The sequence below is a fragment of the Thermobia domestica genome, chromosome 15 (genome assembly GCF_964235325.1).
Source record: "Thermobia domestica chromosome 15, izTheDome1.hap1.1, whole genome shotgun sequence".
Lineage (NCBI taxonomy): Eukaryota > Metazoa > Arthropoda > Insecta > Zygentoma > Lepismatidae > Thermobia > Thermobia domestica.
The window spans coordinates 132263913-132291490 of NC_137468.1; the positions used below are offsets into that span (position 1 = coordinate 132263913).

At 36.4% G+C, this 27578-nt stretch overlaps 1 protein-coding gene across 4 annotated transcripts in view; it reads right to left on the minus strand.

The window, feature by feature from the left end:
* The window catches only part of LOC145671241 (ciliogenesis-associated TTC17-interacting protein-like), a 527666-nt gene that overhangs the window by 177738 nt on the left and 322350 nt on the right, over positions 1-27578 (minus strand). For all 4 annotated transcript variants that reach the window (XM_081740150.1, XM_081740149.1, XM_081740147.1 and 1 more), the window contains one exon: positions 13223-13342. In XM_081740150.1, coding sequence (XP_081596276.1) covers positions 13223-13342 — 120 coding nt within the window. The remainder of the gene's footprint in view (positions 1-13222; positions 13343-27578) is intronic.

Consider the following 27578-nt stretch of genomic DNA (forward strand, 5'->3'; position numbering starts at 1 on the left):
GAAATATTATCATTTAACACTACATTTATACTAAACAAAAATTTCAAACATTTTTCGATCACTTTTTGTCTCATCCAATGTAGGTTTGTTTTTATGATCGTCCACAAATAACAAGAATAAAAATACAACGCAAAACACTTGCATTTACAGGGTTAGTGTGCATCTCGAGATACGAAATTCCCTGAATTTTCCATGTTTCCAGGTCCAATGCACGTAAATTTTCCAGGTAGTGCTATTAAGTAAGAAAAATGTTTTTATGATTTTGCAGCAGTCTAATTATATAGAAAGGGCATAATTTTACACCAAGTGCCTAAAATGATATTATAAGTGAACACTCTTAGATGTGAAAAAGTTCATGTAATAAAATAAGCAACTTACCTTTTCCCTCCTTCCAACGGTTATCTTGGCGACCCATATACTGTAATTATCTAACACAATATTTTTTGAAAAGTTTTAGTTTTATGATTTTACTATCACACTTAAAATTGATTTTGTACTGTACTGTGTGTGTCATTAAGGAACTGCACCTCTTCATCTCTACAAGCCCTTCTGTCCAGCACTCACGAAACTGTATAATACCAATAACACTCGCGCACACATACAGATAGAAACTAGATATTAACGTTTAAGATTTTTGTAATATGTGAACCTGATCTTCAAGCAACATTGCTTCTTTTTCAGCTTCAGCAAGCACTTTCCTCTTCTTTCCTTCCAAGGTCTTCATTAGTTCACTTCTTCGTTTCTCCGCCAATCTAGTTTCCTCATGTTCCTGTCCCTCCTGTTTTTTCTGCTCAAGCCTTTCGCGGTATCTCGCTCGGGCATTTCTCACATAATGAATCATATCCTTTGTAATTTCTACCTTCTCAACACCACCAGCATTCTGTATTCCTTCCATACCAATCTTTGTGCCACAAGTAATAAATTTTCAATTAAGCATTCTTTATTTACTGAAAAACCTCTCTTTACGGCAGCATTACCATGTAAAAGTACGAAACTCTTTTTAAGGAATGATATGAGTTCTGATTCAGATTCAGATGCAATCACACTTTTTCAGAATGTGTCAAGTCGGTTTGCTCTCGAGTAATTATTCGCCTCTCCAAGAAATACTGGATCTGAACATAGAATTTTAAATTCTCTTTTTACTCGACCAGCACAGATTCCAGAAATCCACTTGTTTTCGACAAACATCTCAAGGCAAGAATAAAATCGTTTCATAGCAATTTCTGGGTTTCTACATATTACGTTGGAATCACAAAATGATAGACTTCTGGTGAACTAAAATTTCAAAGCAGTCTTTCAAGTAAGTTTGTGCAAAATGCCTACAACATTTCCGACAATTCTGTTTGAAAAGAAGTATATCTTTCGAGTGTTTAATAGCATCACGAATACCATATCCCAAGTTAACATTTTTTACACTAACCAAGTTCCCCGAATCTGTCACATTAATCTTAGCGATATTTGTAGTTTTAACCAGCACATCGTGCGTAACGAATCTATTCATTACAGTTGCAATTATGTTTGATAACTCTAGAAAGCTGTTCGGTCTGAAATGCCTTTAAAAAGTGGTTCAACTTCAGAAGCAAGCAATTTTGGACCAATCATTTTATTTTCTAAAATCTTTTTCATAGTTTCGTAGCTTGAATATTTTCTCTTCTTTCTCTCTCTTAGCTACTTCAACATACTTAAGTTCTTAAGGATTTCTAATCCTCTATCAGCAACTTCAGTATTTTTAACCCAACGTATGGCACAAAATTTCTTTGGGAACGGACACATAATCTGCTCTTCTTGCTGGTACGCAGGGTCGACCTTAGGTGGTGCGTGGCCCAATCGGGAACATTTTGCGGGCCCTAGGTTTACAAGTAACTTGCACCAAGATCTGTAGAACCAATATATATATATTGCGCTCTTCCTGCTGGTCTAGTGAGTTGAGTTGATTTTGAGCTTAAGGTCCCTTTCAGCAGCGAGGTTTATATCAAATGGGACCTACTGATTAACATGGGACCCTAACCATGGGCGCCCGAAGGGGAGGGAGGGTGGGACCCGAGCCCCTCCGTGGCTCACGAAAATGCATTAAAGTTCTTAAGATTTTCTTAATACAAATAAAACGTGCCAAACCTAATATAGCAACCAAGGATTTGAGCCCCCCCTAGAAAATTTTCTTCGGGCTCTCATGATCCGAACCACATGAGCTCACGCCGAAAATCGAACCCGGGATCCCACGCCAAAGGCGCGTACCTAATCGCTTAGCCATGAAGGAGCTCTGCTGGTCTAGTGGTTATACCCATTTCCCTTTATAACGTTTTTCATCTGCAAAATGTTCTGCTGAAAACGTTCGCCCTTTTCATTGCTTCCAGCAGCTAACTTTTCAGAGAAATAACTCAAATGGAAATGCAGACAGTGGATAAATTTTAAAATATCCCTACATATTTCACCCTTGTGCCTCGCAATTCTTCAAGAAAGCTTGGTACCAGTGCTTCATAGCTGTCTTCTCTAACAAATAAAGCTATCGATGTCGAAATCTGGTTTCTTAACCGAACTTGGCAGAGAAGTGTGGAATATCAAGAAACGAGCGTAAGCAAAATTTAAAGTGCTACCGTCCATAATGACGTCCGCAGTGGCCAAAAACCCGATCAGAAAAAAAACTAAACAGTGTGTTTCAAGTTCGAAAATTTCATTTTATTTGTAAAACGGCTAAACGGATGAAAAACAAAAACATGTTAAGCGACACCGGGAGGAAGTAGACATCTATTTGAGGGTATGCTTATCGTGGCCGCCATTTTGAAGTCGTCCATCTTGTCTCTCGCTCGACTTTTTTAAATAGAAAGAGAGTCATATAATATACAAAATTAGGCTAGAATTTTACGATAAATACAATGGTGAAATCTATGTTTCCATAAGTTTATATTTGTAAGACATAATGAAATGCATATTGATATGAATTAGTTGGTTCAAAAATTTCTTAAGAGCTGTATCTGGTTAAAAGAATTCAAGTCAGGAAAACCTAATGTACTGTACGTTAGTGAGAACATCGTACGTAGCTACTTACGAAAGGTATAATCAGCTTGAAATCATTATTGACTGCAGACAAAATGAAATTGTGATGAGACGATCACAAACCTTAAGGAACTGATAGAAGATGGAAGACATATTTTCCATTGAATTATTCGAGTTAGAAGACAACATTCATAAGCAGCCATTTATTCAGAACGCACTATAGCATATATTCGGTTTTCCTGACTTCATTTTTTCTAAATACAACCACGGAATTTTTGGCAGAAGTGGGCAAAGTTTGTCCTCTGGTTTTGTATTTTTTAATATAGCTAATAAGAGAAAGGATACGCAAAGAAGTCGCACTGAGGCTGATTTATGATCTCGGTATTTACAGTAGTATCACATGGCATAATCAGTAAGAACGCCAAGAACTTTTAGTTATTGGGTGTTCAAAATAAAAGAGGGTGTGCACCCAGAATAATGATATACATTTTTACACAAACTCAAAGAAAACAATATTTTTACGTCCAGGGATGTGTGTGTAAGAAAATTTGGAGGAGTTTTAGGGATGTTCGGGGTGTGCAGAATACTCCCTGGGCATAATATCTGTTTTTACAACAGAAGTTGTACACGTAAAATAAAGAAAGAAAAAGAAACTACTGCAGCATTAAATTCAGAAAATATTTGCTTATGCCCAGAAACTTAATACAAACTATTCATTTACTTCTTAGAAAGAGACCATTGCCCTCCCTTGAGAATCCATGGATGTACCTGTATTGCAATATGTTGTGTGTAGTTGATAACCGAGAGTAGCAGAGCCATTTTAACGGTACCATAGCCACTTGGCTGTGGGCCCCGCGAGCAAAATGGTATGTATTAATTACATGTATTAGGAGCAAAATTTAGTCATAGGGGCCACAACACACTTGTTTGCTCTGGAGTCTAATATGCTGTTAAAACGGCACTGGAGAATAGATAAGACTGGGCAGTAGAGTAGACGGCACTAGCGCGGGGCCCCCTCAGGCGCGGGGCCCGATTGGGAGCAATCGGTCCAATCGGCTTAAGGCCGGCCCTGCGTGTGTAGGTCTTCTTGAAAACTTTAATTACTGACTTAAAGGCAAAATACAAAATTGAGCATGTAAATGTTTTCTCAGTTGGCTGTGCCAAGGAGTTCAAAAATAAATTTACCCTGGCAAACATGTGTATGATAAAAAATGACTTTGGGGTGACTGGTGAGTGGAACTTTTTTGCAACTTCTCACGGGAAAGGAGCCGTGGATGGTGTAGGAGGCACACTCAAGAGAATGTTGTGGGAAAGGGTTAAGTTTCGACAGATGGAGGTTTCTACAGCAAGGGAATTTTTCCAATGCTCCACTGAGCTTTGTAAGCCCGACGGAATTCAGTTATTGTTCGTTAGTGAAGAAATTGTGAGTGAATACAGGGATATTCTCGAGAAAAGGTGGACCCGCGTTTGTTGTATCCCGCAAGTTCAGTCTCGACATTATTTTCGCCCTGTTGATGAGCGTCAGATTGAAACCGGAAGAACTATTCAATCTGAGACAAGTTGTTACTAAGTGTGGAAGCACGCTGAGCTAGAATCTTCAGATTTAGATTCAAGTGAAGAGATTGAAGACCGTGCGAAAGGAGCGCGAGTGAAATTCAGTGATATTTACTCAGATTCCGGATAATAATGTGATAACCCCTAATAAGTTAAGCAGAGTGACATTAAAAGTAGCTAAATTGGTTAAAGTGTTCGAAGAAATTAAACACACACACAAACAATTGTTGTCCTTAAGGTGGTGTTGAGAAGAATGATGTTATTGAATTTTTGTAAGTGATTCCGAGTTTGCTAAATATTTTAAAATGTGAATTCAACTGTTTACATTCAAGTGAAAAATCTGTGAAGTTACAAGTCTCATCCAATCTCCTTGTCTTAATATCGTAGGCCAGACGGAATATTTGTAGTTTTCTACTAATATTGCAAATTTAACACTAGAATGCCCAACGGAACATTTTTGTTCCACCATCATCTTCATTGCAGTCCTTATCTATTAATTACCGCACGATTTTTATTTCATTCTGTGACTTTTAATCTTTTGAAAAAAGGATGCGATTGCGTGAAAATTACCTTCGTAGGAATTATCAATTTTTAGATATTACCACATATCCCTAGAATGCCCGCGGAACAATTTTGTTCCACCATGCTCAGGTATATGAGGCATACATTATTACGCACATTTTATTACCCTTTTTTACACTGACGTTCATTATCCCTCTTCTGTTTGCATTCCTGTCCCTCTCCTCAATGCGTTATCCCCCTCCCTCTTCACCACCTTTCCCTCGTTCACTTCCTCTCATCCGCCTAGCCAGGAAAACAAAGGCTTTATATAGTGTTTCAAATTTTGCACACTAGAGATGCTGTGTAATTAGCTTCGTTTCACGTGCTATAGTTATGCAGCTAGTTATGACTTCTATTTGACTAAGTCGATGTGAATGACGCGTTGATTTTTAGCGCAAATAATTGAAATGAACCTTACGGTACATTGGACGTGTCATTGTTTTGCAGTTAGTTCCAGTCGATTCTGGTCTGTAATTGACAAACTTTTTCGAAATTTAAGTTTGAAAATGTCACGAAAGAAAGGACCAAGCACGGAAGAGATCCTTCAAGTGTTTTGTGAGCTATTGGAGGGAGATTCGGGAGGTTTGTCAGACAGCAGCCTCAGCGGTGATGAGGACTTCATTCCTCTGTCGTCAAGTGATAGCAATTTATCTCGTGCAGTAACCACATCTCTGATTCCTGTTTCTCACATAAACGGTCCTGTAATGTACAAGGTGAGTTGTAACAGAGCAAAAAAGTAGCAAAAGTGAGTGAGGGAAAGTGTTCTGATGAGACACAAATGTCAGATTCTGTGGCAGATGATGGTAGCGAATCCATGTCAGAAACTGTGCTTCCGGTTCAGCGTGTGTGTAATGCAATGGAACAATCCATTTTACAAATTGGTACGACAATTACTGCTCCAGGTGGTACCCGTTGGGAGGTAGTACGTTCAGGTAATCCTGCAAGTGGTAGGATTGCTAAGCAAAATGTACTGAAAGAAAAACAAGGTCCTCCATCACACGCGATACGCCACATTGCTGATGACAGTATTGCCAGTTCTTAGCGCCTAATAATTGATGATCCTATGTTGAATAGAATACGGAAATACACAGAAAAAGAAGCACGCAGACAAACTGTTGAGGAAAGTTGGTCGATGACACTGGATGAGTTAGAAGCATTTATTGCAATAATGTACGTTTGTGGTGCTACAGGGACAAAAGGTTTCAAGGTACATTCCTTATGGTCCCAGAAATGGGGTGTACCCTTCTGCCAGAAGGCGATTTCCAGGAACAGGTTATTGGAGATTCTGATGTACTTACGATTCGACGACAAGCCTACGAGACGCGCAAGATTGGAAACAGACAAATTTTGTGATATTTCAGAAATATGGTATAAGTTCGTGGAGAATTCACAGATGTGCTATGTACCAGCCCAAGACATATCTGTGGATGCGTTCGAAAGCGAGATGTTCTTTCCCGCAGTATATGCCGTCCAAGCCCGATAAATATGGTCAAAAGTGTTGGGTAGCCGTGGACAATAATACGAAATATGTAATAAACGCCTTCCCGTACCTGGGCAAGGCTGAGTTTCGTGCGGCAGGGGAAAGACTTTCAGAATATGTTGCGATGAAACTAGTTCAGCCCTTCTTGAAGAAAGGAAGAAATGACACGTGTGACAATTACTTTACTTCGGTAGCACTTGCTAACAGACTACGTTTTGCTTCTACTAGTCTAGTAGGAACTATGAATCGTTCACACAGGGAGATTAAAGTTTCTGTGAAAAAATCAAAGGCTCCTTTACATTACACACAGGTGTTGCAACATGGACAAACTACCCTCATGGTTTACCAGGCAAAAGCGAACATGATGCTGAGCACAATGCATCCACAAGTGGAACTGCAAGCAGATGGCAAGAAGAAACCTTAAACTGTTATATATTAGAAGACAAAGAGTGGTGTATATTCAGTTGACATGATGGCTCGCAAATATTCTGTGAAGCCTGCCAGCCGATGATGGCCTGTACACACTTTTTGTAACTTACTGGACCTGGCAGCAGTTAATTCCTGGGTGCTGTTCAAGATGGTCACCGGAAAGGTCATAGAACTTCGCAAATTTATTTTGCAACTTGCAGAGAAACTGGCAGAAAGGTACATGATAGGAAGGAATAGAGAGGAGAGTCAGACACCGGGAACATCAACATTTTCCAGCTCTACGAAAACTACACGAAGGCGTTGTCAGGTACGCAAGAAGTGTAAAGTGGGTTGTGGACGATCATGCAATGTATGTACGTCTTGCAAAAAGGTTGTGTGCAAACAGTGTACAGCGAAAGAAATGAAAACATTTGGATGTGTTGCATGTCATGCAAACTGATAATACTGTTTGCCCCTGAGGACGGTGGTGTAGCAATTCAAAGGAACACTTTCCACAAAACTTTTTTTTTAAATTTCTGTTAGGCTTTTTCGCATTTATTAGTTGAAAAAATATAATTCCTAGCAAACACTGTTTGTGATAAGAGCAGAAAACAAATAAATGCGCTGGAGCATATAGTTCAGATGTAACATAAAATTTTCATACAAAATGGAAGCACTTGAACTTAATTCACTCTATTCTGCTTCCCCCCCCCACTACCCCTGCCTCACAACAATGCTAGAATAATGTGATACGTCTTTGTGGAAGTTCTTAGTGGATTAAGGCATATAATATTCAGATTTTGAAAAATATATTTTATTTGCTATAGAATCGAAAGAAGTGGAACATTTTTGTTCCACTGGGCATTCTAGGTATGTCGGAAGTGCGGGCATTCTAGTGTTAAAAGAGTAATATACTATGTACTTGTTACATGTAGTTGTGTTAATTTTTAAAAGAGTTCAAGTGCATAATTCCTTTCTGTTTCTCAAATCTGTAAACATTATGTCTAGTTTTAGTTCTTTGTGGGTAATAACTCAGTTCAGACAGTAAAGAGTGTTCTAAGAAGCCCTTTTTAGCAATTATTTTTTTGTCCCGCCCGTAAGATAATTCTTGGTCCCGTCCGTAAAATTACTGACTCTTTTTTTTATTGAGTTAAATATAAATTTTCTCAGATGAAATGTGAGGCAACATCTAGGTAAATAGTTTAAACCCAACAGAAAAAAAAAATAACTTGCTAAAATTTTGCAATTCGCAGAAAATGACGCTCAAGTTGACGTCTACAACAACATGTCCAAAAAAATGTCCCGTCCGTAAGTTACTGATCATCATAAAGACGGTAGAATCGATTTCTGTTATTAAAAAAAATAAGATTAGGTAAAAAGAGCCCAGCTACCAATCTTAAGATATATAAACAATCCTGTATATTTTTTAGAATTTTGTTTTTTTGTTACAATCGTGAGCTAAAATGTCCCGTCCGTAAGAATGGAATGGCCGAATAACGACAATAAGAAACGAAAAATATAGTTTGTATCTCTAAAAGCAATCAATAAGAAACGTAAATGAAACGATTGGTTTGGGTTTTTAACGAAGTTTGAAAGTGGGAGTCAGTGTGAAGTTGGCCACACCTCTGTTTTGTTTTGTAAATATAGCTTTACGTTTTTCGAAACAATCTAATTTTTCTTCAAAACTATTAATAATGAACAAAAGCAAACTATTGTTTGGGTTTAAAAATTAAATTTAAAAATGGACCAGTATGAAGTTGGCCACACCCAAATTAATTTTCTAAATATGTCTTAACTCTTTTCGAAACGCACAATTTTTGCTTTTAAACTATCAATAACAACCGAAAAACAAAAAGTTTCGAAGGGAAATTTGAAAGTAGGGTTCTAGTGCGAAGTTGTCCCCAACATTTGATTTTACATATCTCTTTTCGTTTTTCAAAACAAACGTTCTTGATTCAAAACAATCAACAACAAACGAAGAACAAACTATTGGCTTTGTTATTGAATCAAAATTTGAAATTTGAAGAATCACTATGAAGTTGGCCACACCCCAACTTAATTTTCTAAGTATCCTTTTTACGTGTTTGGAAACAAATGACTTTTTCTTCAAAATAATCACCAAAAAATGAAAAAAAAACAATTGATTTCAGTTCTGAATTAAAATTTCAGAGTGGGGCAGTGTGATGGTGGCCACTCCGCAACTTAACTGTCTATGTTTTGTTTTGTTTTTCGAAACAAACGATTTTTTATCCAAAACAATCATTAATAAACGAGAAACAAAGATTTACTTCTGTTTTTCAATGGAAATTTGAAAGCAGAGGTTGTCAAATTCAACGCGTAACTAAAAACTGTAATAATAAAAGCAATAAACAAAGGTCTGATGTAATATAATATGATTTCTAATATAATTTATTAATATAGTAATAAAGCTATTGTTTCGGATCTTCCATAACCATTGAACAATTGGAAGTCACCTTACATTACCGATGAAATATACGTAAAGCCTCACTGCGTAAGATAAAGGGACGTTTCATCTTTTTCTCAACTCAACTCAACTCAATGATGAAGATGTTTGAATATTTGGAATATTTAGTAATTATTCTGGATGTAAGAAATGAAACAAAATAATTTAGATTTGGTAGGAGTTTGTGAAGTTAGATGGGAAGGTAATGGGGTATTGAACAGCGAAGGATATAGAATGTTTTACTCAGGTAATGAAAAGGGCGGTCATAATGGCGTAGGAATAATTCTTGGAAAGCGCTTAAAGGAGAAGGTAGTGAAAGTAGAATTTATTGATGATAGAGTTATGATGTTAAGACTTAAAGGGAAAACGAAGGATCTAGTGGTGATACAGACATATGCACCGACGACTTCGCATGCAAATGAAGAAGTCGAGGAAAATTATGAGAAAATAGAAGAAATTATAGATAGGGAGAAGAAGGGTGCATGCATAATTCTAATGGGAGATTTCAATGCAGTTGTGGGAGAAAAACAGGAAGGTAGTATCGTAGGCAAATATGGTTTAGGCGAAAGAAATGAAAGGAAAGAGGGACTGGTGAATTTCTGTAGACAGAATTCACTAGTAATTGGGAATACTTGGTTCAATCAGCACAAGAGAAGAAGATATACATGGAAATCACCAATAGACGGCGGAAGATATCAGATAGACTATGATTGTTATGATTCAGGACAGGTATCGGAATAGCTTAAAGAACGCGAAGACCCTTCCCGGGGCTGATATTTTCTCTGATCATAATCTTGTGCTGGCCGAAGTAGATATTCAACTGAAAAATGTAGGCAGAAGAAAAGTAGGTAACAAAGTGTTGAATACTGAAAAGTTGAAAAACGAGGAAATAAGAAATCTTTTCGCTGAAAAATTCGAAGAAAAGTGTTCAAACGAGGAAAGGATAGGCGCAGGTAGTAACGCACGGTGGGAACATATTAAACGTTGCTTACAACAGGCGGCAGAAGAAGCAGTAGGTTACCGCGAACACAAAACTGCTAAGAAACCATGGGTTACGGAGCAGATGTTGCAGAAAATGAGGGAGAGGAAGATGTGGAAACAGGTTGATACAGAAGAGGGCAGAAGGATGTACAGAAAGTTAAATAATGAATTACGAAGAGAAACAGACAAAGCGAGGGAAGAGTTTTACAAAAGAAAATGCGAGGACATAGAAGAATTAGAAAGAGTTGGGAAATATGAGGAAATGTACAAGGAGGTGACATCTTCGGAGGAAACAAGGGAGTATTATGATGGCAGTAGAAAATAAGAATGGGAAGGTAGTCAGCGAGAGAAATGAGGTCATAGGAAGGTGGAAAGAATACGTTGAAGACTTATATGAGAGTAGGGATAGACCGTGTAGCCTAAATGTTGAAGTGGAAAATGAAGTAGGCAAGGATGATAAAGGATTTAGTATTCTTCGGGATGAGTTTGAAAAGGCTATATCCGAGATTAGGAATGGAAAGGCAACAGGAATAGATAACATACCAATTGAATTCATTAAAAATATAGGAGACAAGGGAAAGAAAGAATTGTGGCGACTATGCAATGAAATATATGAAACAGGAGAATGGCCAAGAGACTTTCTGAAAACGATCATGATACCGATGGCTAAGAAATCAAACCCAAAGAGATGTGAGGATTATAGAACTATTAGTCTCATATCTCATGCAGCTAAAATTCTGCTCCGAATACTGAACAGAAGGTTATATGGAAGAACAAATAAAGATGTTGAGGAAGAGCAGTTCGGGTTCAGAAGAGGCAAGGGCACAAGAGATGCTATTGGATTATTAAGGGCGATCGGTGAAAAATTTATAGAAAAAGGGAAAGAGGTGTATGCTGTATTTATTGATCTAGAAAAGGCTTTTGACCGCGTGAATTGGGAATTGTTGTTGGGAGTTCTAACAAAGATAGGGTTGGAATGGAAAGATAGAAGACTCATAAGAAACTTATACATGAACCAACAAGTAAGTGTTAGAATAGGGGAAGAACTGACGGAAGAGAGTGCAATTGGAAGGGGAGTTCGACAAGGATGCTGCCTCTCGCCAACACGATTTAATGTCTATCTAGAAGAGATAGTGAAAAAGAGCCTACATGATGATGATGGCATTTCGGTAGGAGGTAGAATGATTAGATGTATAAGATTTGCAGACGATATGGCGCTTGTTGCACAATCTGAAAAGAAAATCAATAAAATGTTAGAAAAAATGAGGAAGGGCTTTGAAGAATATGGGATGAAAATAAATGTTAGAAAGACAAAAGCCATGGTGATTGGAACGAAGGGGTCTGTGTCAAATATAAAAGTAGGAGGGGAGAAAATAGAACAAGTGAATAGTTTTCGATACCTGGGTAGTGTTCTTAGTAATGACATGAAATGCGAACGTGAAATAAAAGCAAGGATAGGAATGGCGAAAGAAGCCTTTGAAAGAAAGAAAAGTCTGTTTTGTGGGACCTTGAACAAAGAATTGAGAAAAAGACTCATAAAATGCTTCGTGTGGAGTGTTGTATTGTATGGGGCGGAAACGTGGACCTTACGTAAAGGTGACGAAAATCGACTGGAAGCCTTCGAAATGTGGGCGTGGAGAAGAATGGAAAGAATTAGTTGGGTCGAGCGGAAAACGAATGAGAGAGTGTTAGAAATGGTGGATGAGAAAAGAACACTTTTAGGTATTATTAGGAAGAGGAAGAGAAACTGGTTGGGACATTGCCTAAGAAGAGATTGTGTCATGAGGGACGTCCTAGAGGGTATGGTGGCGGGAAAGAGAGGGAGGGGGCGAAAGAGACTACAATTAATGGATGATATTAAAACAGAAAGATCATACGCGAAGACGAAAAGGTTAGCGGAGGACCGTGGAGCATGGAAGCTTCTCAGCTGCGGCAAGTGACCTGCCAATAAAGGCAGAATACCTATGATGATGATGATTCTGGATGTATTTTGACGTTGCTAAACTATCCAGTGTAATCTTGGATGGCTGGTAAGCTTTAAAATGTTGCAAAACATAGGGCTAACATATTGGTCTTACTGCTACTGAAACCTCCTAATCATGCATATTTGAAACTAGTATATTCTACTGCACATTACTGCAAACAATATTTTCCGTCTTCTCTCGTTGTGTCTTCCATATTGAATTTGTACAGCGGGGGACACTTCTAAATGGTACACCTTAGCCGTAAATTTCCATATGGCTGTACCATTTAGAAGTGTCCCCCGCTGTACAAGTAAATAACAGATCCGTATTCCAAGAATTAAATAGCCTAATATAGTAATGTTTGCTTTTATTTTTAACAATTCACGACAAGAATGTAGAACTCGTTAACACTCTTTGGTATCAAATTTACAAGGTTGATAGAAGCAACATAACTTATAATTCTCACTCCGTAAGATGTCATTTTTACTTGGCAACTACGTATTTGTTGTCTATTGAACATTTTACTTATTAGACAATTTTTATAGGATTTATAGGATTAAATGGAAATTACGGTTGTCAATTATATTAATTTGCAATAAATGTACCATGAATACAAAACAATGAGTATTACGAGCCCTAGGGCATACTTTAACTTTTAAAAATGTCAAGATCTATTCAGTAAATTTAGAAGGATGAGTAAACATAGTAGCTGCATTTTCAGTCATTCACTTAATACTCTGAAATAAATTGACTGAAACAGACTTGCGTATCTTCTAGTCTTCTCTTATCTAGAGTTGTTGATAATTATTTACTTACATATATAGATTGACAGATTCGACCATCCATGAGTAATGTTTTACTTAGTGCTCTTCCAATCATCCGCTTAAGAACCATATATCGCAATAATAACAAATTAGCACCTTCACCAATGAAATCCTAGAACGTAAAAACAAATAAGTATTCAATAAACTTGCAGAGAAGTTACCTTCACCTAGAGTAGAGAAATGTGTTAATAAAATTAAATGAAATTTCTAGTATTACGGTAACGTCCTGTAAGCTATGCGAAACGTATGATTAACGAAGGTGAAAGATTAAGAAATACTTTGATAAAACTCAGTCCCATCTGGTTCTAAACAAAAACTACAGTCGGCGAGAACTATCTTGGCAGTGACGTCAACGCTCTCAGTTGCAAGGCTACCAACTTACGCTATTCACAAATAGTGTTTCGATGCCACACTCAACGCTTCTCACGTCACGTCGTAACTACAGTTTAAAATAATGATGGTAGCGAACTAGAGAGAATTTAGATAACAATGTATTTGAATAATACTAGCATATATATATATATATATATATATATATATATATATATATATATATATATATATATATATATATTCTTTATTATAACAAGTAGTAATGTCATGTATACACCACGAGAAGGAATTTGGTAAGAATATTGAAAGTAACTGAGTGAAATGTAACTAAAAAACTAATAAGTTTAAATAACATGTACATAAACAGAACAATCCTAATGCAAATCACATACTAGAGATAACTTTATATACAAATCAAATTTCTTCTTCTAGCATAAAACAATCAGATGACTTAAAGAAACGTGTTTTAAAGAAGAAAAATCTCCTCTAGCTCTTTACCTGGTGGTATGGTTCCTAATATAGAGGTTGCATTACCTCTTTGTACTGCCATACTTATTCTCTGAATTAGGAAAGTGCTTGCTCTATCATCACCAGACAATTGAGTGATGCGTTTACCTACTTCCTTTATAAAACTGAGACCTTCTTTGCCCCAGGATCCACTGGATTCAATGGCAATGGGTACAAATTGGTACTTCTCTGTTAGGTTGCTGTATTTTCTTCTTTTTTCTGTTTCCTTTCGACTGGCTACATTGCCCGCTTGGAGTGAGGAGAAAGGAAGGTTGGAAGGAGCGAAAGTATCTGTGCATGTAAAATCCCAAATCAATGATTTGCCTCTCTTCCAAGGTATTAAGGTCATCCCATCTGGTCTTTTACCATCCGTTCTACTACATCCATTTGGCTCCCTTATTGCCGGTATACCTGCTGAAATGAGTGCTCTCATTATAATGTCATTGACAGTTGAGTGTCGGGGACATCTACCTGTACTTTTTATGCAAGACAGTCCATGCAGCCCTTTTTTATCTACTGGATTCCTACATGCCTGACATTTATGAGGTTCACATATATTTGCTCCCAACCGTAACGCAACTGCTATTCGAAAACTCTCATTACTGAGATGAAGACCTAGAGAGAACGAAGGTAAAGCTTTAAGCCAAGCTCCTCCTTCTATGGATGATGCAGCAATTATTCTAGCCTTGTCTTCTAGGCTGTCTGAAGACCGTAGTAAAAAGGAGAAGTGTGATTTAAAAATAGGTTCTTCCCACGTGGATTGCTTTGCTCTGGAACTAAATTCGGGTAATTCAGATCCAACTAGAAGTGACCAAGTGGAAGAGCAATCTTTAACTTCAGAATCCATGTGGAAGCTTATATCCTGTTGGAGAAGTGATTCTATTAGACATCGGGAACCATAGAATGATGCCAAGAAGGCGGGAATAGCCAAATCTATGGCTCGTCGGATGCCTAATCCACCAAAACCAACTGGCAGAGAAGCCTGAAGCCATGTGTTATCCTCAAGGAAGCAATTTAGGATAGATTCTAAACCAGATTTTACGGTGTTATCAAAGCGTTCTAATAAATCTTCTTCCTTCCATGAAGGTGAACTTCTCAGAAAATATAGTAATCTTGGAGTAGTAAATGATATCCTTAATAAATAAAAGGCAGAATGTGCTGAGATTAATGACAGACGTGCGAAATACATCTCCAGTTTGGTTATCTTCTCAGTTAACAAGGTTTTTCTTGATTCTGTTGTGAGGCCAGTTCCTAGGAGATAAGCGTTTGAAGGAGACATTAATTGAATGCCCGGAGCTACCTCATTGTATGATGTGAGGAGTATGTGCATATGCTCTTTCGTTGTTCCAAGAAAGCTAACTTCACATTTCGAAAAATTGAGATGTAGACCAACTCTAATTCCCTCTGTATAGATCACTTTTAATGTATTTAATACGGTATCCGGATCTCCAGCTATGGTTCCATCATCTAAGTACCAAACATTCAAATCTGTGTGTATGTTATCGACTATGGACTGTAAAGTTATTGCGAATAATGCTGGGCCTAAAGGATCTCCTTGCTGTACTCCTCTTTGTGACAAAATGATGTGTTTACCATAATATAAATTGCTGGACTGAGCATAACTTTGGTGTACATAGGGATAGATCGAAGGAAATTTTTCTTTTACGACTGATAACATTACGTCCCTGTCTATCTCATTAAAAGCATTCCTGAAATCAATTTTTAAGAAAGCTTTAGGTTTCTGGTGAGGGTAAGAATAATATATACGAGCCGCATGTGCTGCTGCCTCGGCTCCATATCGAATGCCTACTCCAAGTTGGTGTGGAGAGAGAAATTGAACTAGAGGTTGTTTAATTCTTCCACAGATTATTTTAGACGAAAGTCTTCTCCACATGTTCCCTATTGCAATAGGTCTAATACCTCCACTTTTCTTTGTCAGAGCTATTAGCGATGCCCCAAAGAATATTGGTCTTAATTCTTTAGGCATATCCCCTGATATAATCTTAGATAGGAATTCACATGCTATCTTAATTAGGCGATCTTTGGAAACATGTGCATTATAAAGTATTAAATCTTTAAGAATTGAAGGGCGCATGCTATCTATACCTCCTGCAGAACCTGAAGGGAAGGATTTAAGCGCTTTTAAGAATTCGTTGGATGTGACTCTATTAATATTAATATTAAAATCTGCTGTGTCGGATGGCGTAAATCCAGAAGGATGTGCAGGATGTTTCTCTTTTAGGACTTTCAATGTGGTGGCATCTGTTGAGGCTAAAGTATCTTCAGAAGTAAGAAGTCGAACAGCTCCATGTACGTCTCCATCTGCAAGTTTATTCTCTATGTGCTTGATTAAGATGTCATTAGGTGATTTGTTAGCAGTTTTGTTGCGTCTGTATGTGTTCTTCTTCAAACTTGTTAGGTTTGTTATATCGTCACAACAACTATTTGACCATAGTTGGATCCTCTGTTTCACCCATGTAGTAAGGTTAGTGACTTTGACAGAAGATGGAGGCATACAAAGTGTTATGTAGGGGAAAAATAAAAGATTCATCCATGATTCAAGATTATTAGATATCACTATCTGTTGAAGAACTTCATATAGCGCATCTGCCATTGCATGTCTTGCTCCTCGCGGGACTCTTCGAAGCATGGCTATTGACGATTTTAATCTTACTAAAGTATTATTATATTTAGAAATTAGCGCGTTTCCATCCCTATTATTGTCATTTGTGTTCAAGTCTTGTGTACTAGGAAATTGGTTAGCTGTATAACGACTCGCACAAGTATCGGTCACTTTCTTATCTTTATTAGTATCATTGTGGCATTTGCTGTTATGTATGGTTAACCCTCTGGAATTGAGAAAATATTTGTTACATATTGAACACGGGAAATCCTTTCCAATATTCGTAAGAGTGCCAGATGTATGTTTTGTTTGTATATTCATTGTTTTCATTATTAAAATTGTTTTGTTTCACTCATTATAAAGTTCAAAGTAGCAAGCATTGTTAATGTTTAAAAAATCAAAATAACCAACTTTAACGAACATTAACTGAAATAATGCCTTTTTGATATGAAATTCCTGATATTAAATGAAAACTGAAGTTGATCTCATTCATTAAAGCAAGATATAATTTTATATTTATCCTCACTTGGCTTATTCCATTCTCACTTAACAAACTATCAGTATAGTCGATGATAGAAAGACAATATACAGTCACCAAACACCTTCGCTGAGCTCACCAACGTCTTTGAGAAAACTCAAAGTCCTTAAAACTCGTGTATAGCACCTCCTTACATTTTGCAAAAAAACAGTCACTCCTCACTAACACCAACTTTATCCCCAAATCAAACCGAATTCACGGAGCGCACAAAAAACGTGTCAAAGTCTGTTACGACAATATATATGCATTGTTACGATATATATATATATATATATATATATATATATATATATATATATATATATATATATATATATATATATATATATATATATATATATATATATATATATATAATAACAATATATATATATATATGCATTGTTACGACAAAGAAAGAAAAAATAAAATTGGACCCTATATTTATAAGTCGTCAAACGACAATATCTTTCCTTTCAAACAGCAGTTTTCTATTTCCAATAGAATTATTTTTAAACCTAAATCCAAACTTGCGCAGTGTTTGTTGTAATGCCCACTCACCGTCAGAACCTTTGAAGTCAATGCATTTCTTAAGTTCGCACAATAATTTATTTAAGGTGGCGACAATGCCTTCAGCATAGAGTTTGTGAATTTTTCTACGAACTACTACTTCATCGAAAGAATCTAAATTTGTTTGTCTTTTCTGTGTATTTGGCCTTGCTTTATACAGTACGACGGGTTGTCCAGACTTTACTCCTTCTCTTTCACAATTCGCCACACGGATCTCTTACTGACACATGTTGCTCGGGAGGTTTCATGAACACTGTCAGATTTATTGTTGTTTGCTGCAAGAAAAGTTGTAAACATTAAAAACAATGTCTCCTGCATCACAATACAACGACTTTCCTTTCTTTAAGGTAGTATCATCCATTATTATACACAAAATTTCGAGAACGAGAATAAAACAAAGGATTGACAACTTTCACCAGTCAGCACAGACTGAACAGCCCTTCAGAAAGAAAACACGCGATTTTCAGTTCATTTCATTTCGCTTTTGTTTTTTAATGTGTTTGTGTGTTTTTCCTGGAAGTGCTGTTCTTATGTCCTATTGGTAAATGTTATACTTTTCGAAGCTACATTCACTAACCACCACGCTCTGTTTCCGCGACCAGGAAACACGTTCACATATCATCCTCTAACTCAAGGACCATGATAGGTAAAGGCATGGGGGTTTCTTTAAAATAAACTTTGGACTTCCCTTCCCATTTCGTCCACTGCATATTTGTGTCTATCTTCAATAGAACGAAAGTTTGTAGCATGTTGAAATCTGAGTGTTGTTAGAACAGAATAAACATAAATGGCTATCATTAAAAATTATTTTCCACATACTTATAATATAAAATTCAAATATAAAATAACCATATTCTTCATGAAAGTTATGCAAATATAAAAGCAGAAAATGTAGCATTTACGGTATGTCTCCTTGAATTCCAGTTATCATTATACAAAGATGACAAGTATATTTATCAAAAACGAATCTCCCATTTCGGTTCATTTCCTTTCGCTTTCCTGTTCTAGAGAACGGAGCGTGCTTTTAAGTTGGTATTTGTGTTCGCGCATTTTCTCTTTCCTGGGATTGGACGTTGAATTGAACGAAGCGTCTGCATTAACCAGTGGGATGGCATTTGAGGAAGAGCGAAGTCTACGTCACTGCCAGGATAATTCTCGGGCACTGTAGTGTGGAACAGGAAAACACTTTACACAAGGTCAAAACCAGATTTAAGATAGTGTAAGAAATAGTCGAACGGCGTGAGTAAATAATTTCTTAATTATGTGCTCCTGTGTTCAAACCCTGAAGTAGGTCAAGTCTCGTTTATTGCGTCCTACCAATTTAGCCCGGAGACTGACATGTTTTTGAAAAAGTGCTTTTTATTCAAATTTGGTTATGTAACATTATTATACAAATTGTAAATGCAAAGTACCACAGCTAGAAACAAGGTACTAAGTAAGACACTATTCTATTATTATCATCTAAGCATTGGGAGCCAAGGTACAATTCTCGGTAGGAGCTTATGTCGTTTGGACTCCACATGTAACTGTTTCTATGTCTTATATAGACTCACAGCTGAAGATGACTATACACTCGAATTAACCAATTATTATCCTCTGATTTGTAACATAAAATCATTCCGCAAGGTTTTTAATGGAATTATTCATTTCTTTTTGTTACAAATTTTGAAATGACAAAATCATAACTTTTGTGGAAATGAATTAAGAAATACAGGGCGAGTCAAAAGTCCTTGGACTGCATAAGTTCGAAAATCGGGACGGGAAAACTAAAACGTGATGATGGGAACAGAGATTTGATGAGAGGCCGCAACTGTTGGGGTGTATGTCATTGGCCGCCATCTTGAAATCCGCCATTTTGGATTCAAGTCAATTTTTTAAATGGGAAGGGGGGTGTAAGGCACATCAAATAACATTAGCTTGAGCTCAGGAATTTAGTGGTGTAACTTGTTGTTTTCTATCTTGTACAGTTTAGAAGTTATTAATGTTCAAAGGTGGGAAATTACCTTGATACTGACCCAGTTCTCTCTTTGTTCCAGGTGATCTAAAATGGGTCTGACACGTGAACAAAACATCGAAATCATCCTTATATCAGGGGAACGCAGCTACCGAACAATAGCAGCTGACTACAACAGACGGCACCCAGACAGAGAACCGGTATCGCACAGCATGGTGGCTCACGTGATCACCAAATTCCGGGAGACGGGCTCTGTTCAAGATATGGCACGTAGTGGACGACCAAAGACTGCCACCAATGAGGAAACTGCAACGGCGGTTGTTGCGTCGTTTGTGAAAAGTCCTGAGCGAAGTACCCGTCGTGTGTCCCTAGCATATGCAATGAGCCAATCCTCTGGTGTCCGGATATTGCACTCCAATCAGTGGCATCCTTACAAGCTGCCTGGTTGTCCAGGAAAAGGTGTCTTGGTTCACTCTTTAAACTTGGAAATTATTTATAACAATTTACATATTTCTGTAATTTTTGGTGGTAAATATTCTCCCTTTAGGTGGTAAAAATATCAAAAAAGAACGTAAGCCATATGGTTTACAATGTAGTCATTTTTTGTCCTAATTGATTTTCTTTGGTAAGGATTTATTTCATTGTATGATTTTATGGATGAACACATGAGTTAATTCTCTTTCGTACGGCATTAGGAACATGGTACATTCTTCTTAAACTTCACGAAAGCTGTGTTGATCCACTCCTTAAATAATGAAAAATGTCATAAACTAAAATTTGGTAAGCGTTATCTAGGATCCCTGTGTACACATCGTAAATTAGGTTGGTTCATGTTGTCTCTTTAAGCGGTAAAAATTTCCAAAAATATGCGTGAGCTATACATTTTACCACTAGCTACAATGTAATGTGGGGATGATTCAGTGGAATAATTAATGTAGCTCATTGTGGGTAGGAGAAAAGACAAGACGGTACAAAATTCGTGCAGTATGTCCTGTTGGGCGAGTAATGTTCCAGTGTATGTCCAATAAAGAGTCAAAGTACGAATGTAAACCGGGTAACAGTTAGTAAATTAGATGTACGGCGGGTTGAAAGGGCACTCATAACTCAGCCAGAAGCAACGTATCGTTGAAAGTTAATCAAGGAAAACTTTGAAGAAGAGATGCAAACAGCAAGAGACCAGAAAAAGCCACGTTTCAGAATAGGCCCCTAAAACAAGAGTAGATGTTACCTCGTAATTGAAACATCTGCTGCTATGAGGAGGAAATTAATCCAAGATGGAAGAAGACTGCTAAATGTATGAAGTAGATTGTATGGAGTAAAAGATTTTACCATAGTGCCAAAGTGTTTACTTTGAGGTGACTATTCGCACATCAGTAGAAAGTACAATGAAGAGGAGAGAGTATGTTTAAACCGTGGAAAGAAAAGTCATGCACGGAATATGTGTAGTGATAAAGACAAAGTCAAAGTCTATATTCCATGCAATAAAAAGAAGCAATGTGAAGCAAAAAAGATATGGACTACCATATACAAGAAATATTTTATTAGTTCACTATATCAAGAAGAGAATTGAAAAATATTCTTCGTAAATAAATAGGATAGAAACACCGAGAAAGAAATAAAGGAAGAGAAGAAAAGCCAGTCCAATAAATACACGTGGCAGAAAAGACCTGGGAAAAGAAGTAATCAATTTTTAAGACAAATTTTCAGAATTTGTTAGCGTCGACGACCATAAGCAGCGTCAGAAAGAAATAATAATTGAAGAGGGATTCTTAGACTTAGAAGGCACGAATACATGTGTGGTTCATCTCATCAATCCAGATTTAGCAACTTTTACAATAAAGTTTGCGGAAATACATTAAGTCGATATACAGAAGAAGAGGAAAAAAATGCTAAACCGAGAAAAGTATATAGACAGTTTACCAAACAATATGGAAGAATCGCATTTGATCATAAGGCGGAATGACCACATTGATAAAATTCGTTAATCCTTAACAATCTAAATAGACATACTGAGTAAAGAAGAAAAATCAAGATCATGAAGGTATAAGCGGGAAGTTCAATTAAGGATATGAACAAGATAAAGGAACTCATTAGAAAGACAAAATAGTCATAATCCTAATTAAAGAACGTTATGCTAAGAAGAATAAATTGACAATAATGGAATTTGCTGAGGTAATATAAAAATAATGGAATTTGCAGGAGAGAAAAAAAAAGTCAAAGATAACGCAGATGAAAAAATGAACACAGGAAGGAAACCAAACAAAAATTGAACAGGAGAGAAACCAATGGATGCAAATGCTAAGTCCCAATTATGGCATATTAGATAACAAATGACGAAAGCTAGAAGATATATTAATACAAAATAAACTAGCAATAATAAATGAAGGTCATCTACCAACTTTCAGGAATACTCAAGGTGGAGAATCCAATAGAGACGTGACCTTGTCAATGTTACAGTTAAACAATAGGATTATAAATTGGGTAGTATTACATACGATCATTTTAGGTGAACATAATGTAATTCTATTAGAAATAATTGGTGTTAACATAAACAAAATAAATGATACAATATACAATATCCTTAATTGTATGGCAAAAAGAATAAATTGTTAGAAACACATGGATAAAATAAATTTGCCAGAAACAGAAAGTAGTATAATGGTAATGTAGACGGGCTAACAGAAAAAGTAGAAAAAGAAATAATAAATTGAAAACCAAACTTAAAACCTGCAGAACCTGAAACCGGAACAAGAGAAGCTATCAAGCTACTCTATCAAGCTACATATTATTTAGAATTAAAACAAAGATTATGTGAATATAGAGAATTAAAGGGAAATACCGAAACAAAATTAGAGAGGCAAAATTGAATATTTGGAAAGAATACTTAAGGGAAAATATAAATTTATATATATAGGCTAAACCATATAAAATCATTAGTCGACAGTGACAAACCTACCACAGTAAACCATGAAAATGGAGAATATCCCAAGCCATGGAAAAATACCATCAGTTATGTAATCAACTCAATATATGCCGAATCGACTGACTGACTATGTAACTGTAATCGACTGACTGACTATGTAACTTTTACTATATGACGAATAGATAAGTGACAACGAAGAGTATAAACATATGAAAAGTAAGATTAACATTTTACAAAATCATGACGTAGAAATCGAAGGTGCTAAAAATGAAGAAATAAAAGGATATATTAACCACCTCAAAAGGAGAAAAACAGGAAGTTCAGACATGATAAAACCTAAAATATTTAAAGAACAAATAGTTGTGTTTGCACGATATTTATCAAGGTAGTACAAACTGTATTTAAGAAAATTTCTCTTCATAACTTTGGACAGTAAGCAGTGACTACAATTGCAGTGGCAGGTAATATCTAGTTTCGGTGTTGTTACATTTTGTGTGTTGTAGGTATTCTATTGATTTGGTGACATAAAAATGAGTGATGAAGATCATAGCAGCGGATTGAGATTTCCTGATCAACTTTTGTTAGCTATAGACTCTGTGAACCCATTCCACAAAGACAAATGTTATATGCCAAAGTGATACAGAAGAAAGACCGACATCTACCAAGGCTGGACACAAGCGAATTCGAGACGCAGCTGAAATAAGATAAGATGAAGTCCATAAAAGATTGAAATTGATTGGTGAACATGAGCCAATATTTTATCACTGTGACAACAAGTGCTACAAAGTCGTACACAATGAAGAAAAGCCTGGAAAGAATTCGTCAACAACTAGCAGAAACCAGTGTAACACAACAAGATTCTGAGTGTTCCGAGAAGGCAACCTCGGCCAAATCCAGTGTCCAACATCTTAGGAGATCTATGGCAACACCTCACCCACCTCCAACATATCACAAAGCAGAGGACCTTCCTTGTACTATCTGTGGTTTAGCCAGAATACGGGCGAAAGAGAATGATGAAATAGCAAAATACAGGGTGCGTGAGTCTCAAAGAGCAAACGCGTTTCTATCTACAATTAGTTTCTTTCAAGATGAAGTTTTCAGTCGTGTTTCTGATCTTAACAGTGAGGTTCACGTGTTTACAGCAGATTTGTATGCCCACGGGAACTGTATGCGTGCATATATTCGGAGGTAGGAACGTGCCGTGAGCTTCCAGCAACAAAAGCATCGCTTCCAGGCATCTGATAAGTTCGAGCTTTTTGAAAAAACAAATGAGGTTTTAGAACCACTCTTGAGTGCTGCGTACGGATTCACACTCAGTGATATCAGGGAATTAATGACCAACATTGATGTAACAGTAAGTGTTTATAACAATGCGGTTAAAATGTTTCTAGTGAGAGTGTACGGTGACAAAATTAGTTTCTGTCGGTGTGATAAAAAATAAATAAATAAATAAATAAATAAACCATTTATGGTATTCTCAGCAGATCTGACTCCTGAAGAGCTTGCAGCCAAAATAAGATCGCAGAATGCAGTGAAATCAACAGGAAGAATTTTAAGAGAAGTCCTGAAAGATATAGATTTTGGACTTACGGACAAATTTTGTGATGCCTCAGAGCTCCGCAAATCATGGGAGTCAACAAGAATGCCTGATGTTTTCTTGACAATTTTTTTGGTTTGTTTAATATCAGTATAGAAAAACTATTACAAGCAAATTCCCTTGACTTAGGAACAGATACCAACAACACTGATGATGGGTTTGAAGATGTAAGCGAAGAAGAGCAGAACAATCCCATGGATCGACTGGCTGTACAAATGTTCTGTATTTATCAATTTATGTTTTGTGACTTACATCACGGAAGAAAGAAAACTCCACTACACATGATGACCGCTCACGCAATTTATGACAAGTGGAAAAGTAAAGAGCTTATCACTTCAATGAAAAGGATAGGTGTATCAACATGTTATAACGACTTAATACGGAACATGAACTTGTTCTCAGTTTACGCTGTGAAATTATGTGAAACTAACAGCACACAATTCCCTAGTCACTTTACTAACAAAGCATTTATAATTGCAGCCTTTGATAATGTTGATTTTGAAGACAGCTCTTCTTTGTATGGTACATATGGCACACATGATACGGCAATGGTGCTTTTTCAAGACTGTGCCAATGAGTAAGATGCAGGGAAGCAATCAGTGTCAGCACTAAATATACAGAAACGAAGTTGTAAACTTACAACACAGTTGCCTTGTCAGTGTGTGCAAAACTACTACAAGCCAAAAACACGCCCCAGTTTACCAGAAAGTTTCAAAGTGGCTGAGGATATGTATCATGTAGTGCCAGATACTGCAGTCTGTAAAACCAAGGAAACTGAATTAGTTATTACTCTTATTCGGTGTGGACCGAAAGATCAGCACAAGCCAGTTACTCCATGGGCTGGAATTCATGCTCTAATCTCCCAGAATACCGTCTCATTGAAAAATGTTAGCTTTTTACCAGTAATACCATCTCCTGTCACAAACTATGCAACAGTATATACAGCTCTAATGTGCGTGCTCAGCTTGAAGACCAACCAATCCAATTTCTAAAGCCTCTACCCAGTGAACTTACTCGAACATGTAACTGCAAAACCTGCGCTACAAAAGATGCTCCCACCGATACGCTCTTCTGAAATGTTCGCCATGCTGCAAATGTAATGCAAGTGACTGTAAAAACGCGTAATTGAAAATTGACATAATTAAATCCAGGCTTCACGATATACGCCTAAAAAAAAATCGTGTTTCACAGAATTTCAATTTTGATTTGTAATTTTGCATCATTATTGAATTAATATAGCTTAAGAAAAATGTCACACATATTTCATACAAATGTAAATCAAACAAACTTATATACACGTATGCATTAGGGGTCTACTTATATTGAGTATTCTATATAATTTGAATTTGTATACTTGTGTACCCATAGGCAAACTTATATATTTTATCTACTTGTTTTCATTATTTCTATTCATGATCTTAGACATTCTTTGCCGATCACAATAAAAGGATTGAAACTTATTTATAGTTAGTTTATTTCAATACATGTCTATTCGTTCTTTATTATAGCCTCCCTCATAACTTTCCTTTGGACCTACATTTAGTCTAGTTACTAGCACGCATGCCTTGAGTGTATAGTCCCGGGTTCGATTCCCGGTGGGGATACAGTTTAACTAAAAAGTAGTTTGGATTCGTCTATAATCGCAGGATTATAGTCCACATCTCCTTTAACCAGTATGACATACCGTAGACGTTAAACTCAAACAAACCAAAATAATAATAATAATAATAATAATAATAATAATAATAATAATAATAATAATAATAATAATAATAATAATAATAATAATAATATTCTTTATTATAGTTTCCAATATAACAGTCGCTAGTTTGTAAAATGACAAAAGGTTGCTCTGATAGGTTATTTTCTATGTTTATAAGGATATTTGAACTTCATAATCTACGTTTTGACACAATAATGTTGAATGTAGATCTCATGATTCACGAATTATTAAGTCATCATTAAAATATATTCGCCATTCTTAAAAGTGACGTCCAGAAAATGATGATTTTTTAAAGATAGAATGATATGCTTTTTTTGGATCAAAAGATCCAATATATTTCAGGCAGAAATTTATTCTAGGCCTTATATCTCGAAAACTACATATAGTGTAGCCAAACCAAAACTAACAATTTACTCAGTATAATGTGCTTATTCCGCAAAAAATATGAAAACTTGATTTAGGGATAGTTCAAAAATTTTGTGGCCCCTGACCCAAAAATTCAATATATTACATTGAATCAAAAATTTTCTTGTATACCTCATATTTTGAGAACTACATATACTGTAGCCAAACCAAAACTAACAATTTACTCAGTATGATGTGCTTATTCCGTTAAAAATACGAAAACTCGATTTAGGGGCCGTTCAAAAATTGTGTGGTCCCTGATCCAAAAAAAAAAAAAAAATCAATATATTTCATTGAATTAAACATATTCTTGTACGCCCTATATGTGCAGAACTACATATAATGTAGCCAAACCAAACCTAACAATTTTCTCAGTATGATGTGCTTATTCCGCAAAAATACGAAAATTTGATTTAGGGGCCGTTCAAAAATTGTGTGGCCCCTGATCCAAAAAATTCAATATATTTCATTGAATCAAACATTTTCTTGTACGACTTATATGTGGAGAACTACATAGGCCTATAGTGTAGCGAAACCCAAACTATCAGTCAACTTAGTATGATGTGCGTATTCCGTAAAAATACGAAAACTCGTATTAGGAACCGTCGAAACTTTTGTGGCCCCTAATCCAAAAACTAATTCTTGGCCAAGATCGCAATCTTTTGATCCAGGTTTTGGATCATTCCTAAAATTATTGTAAAATTGCATGCTTAGTCTTTTAGATATCGACATGATATTTCTAGGATGTATTAGTGGTGTACCAAAGTTTATTTTAAGATGAGTTGCATGTATCTAGTGGCAGTGTTTCCAGGCATGAAAATTTTAATTCCCGACTTTAGGTGAAAATTTTGGAAAAAATCATATTTTTCTCTATAATTTCTCTCGTATTAGCTAGATTGAAACAAATATACCGCATCTGAAAACCTTGTCTTTGGCCGACACAATGCACTATAGAAAGTTTCAATAAGATAATTAGAGAAGCTGCAGCACCTGCATAACTTCGTCCACGAAAACATCAAAAAGCACACCGTATCGAAATATTTAAAATGACGGTCAGGACCTAATCGGCCCGGATTAGAAATGTCTACCCAAGCTAAATTAATTCAATAATGATCCGAGAACACAAATCAAAAATCAAATTCTCTGGACCTCGATTTTTTTTTACAAGGGTATACTATCGGGCCAGAACTAATGAA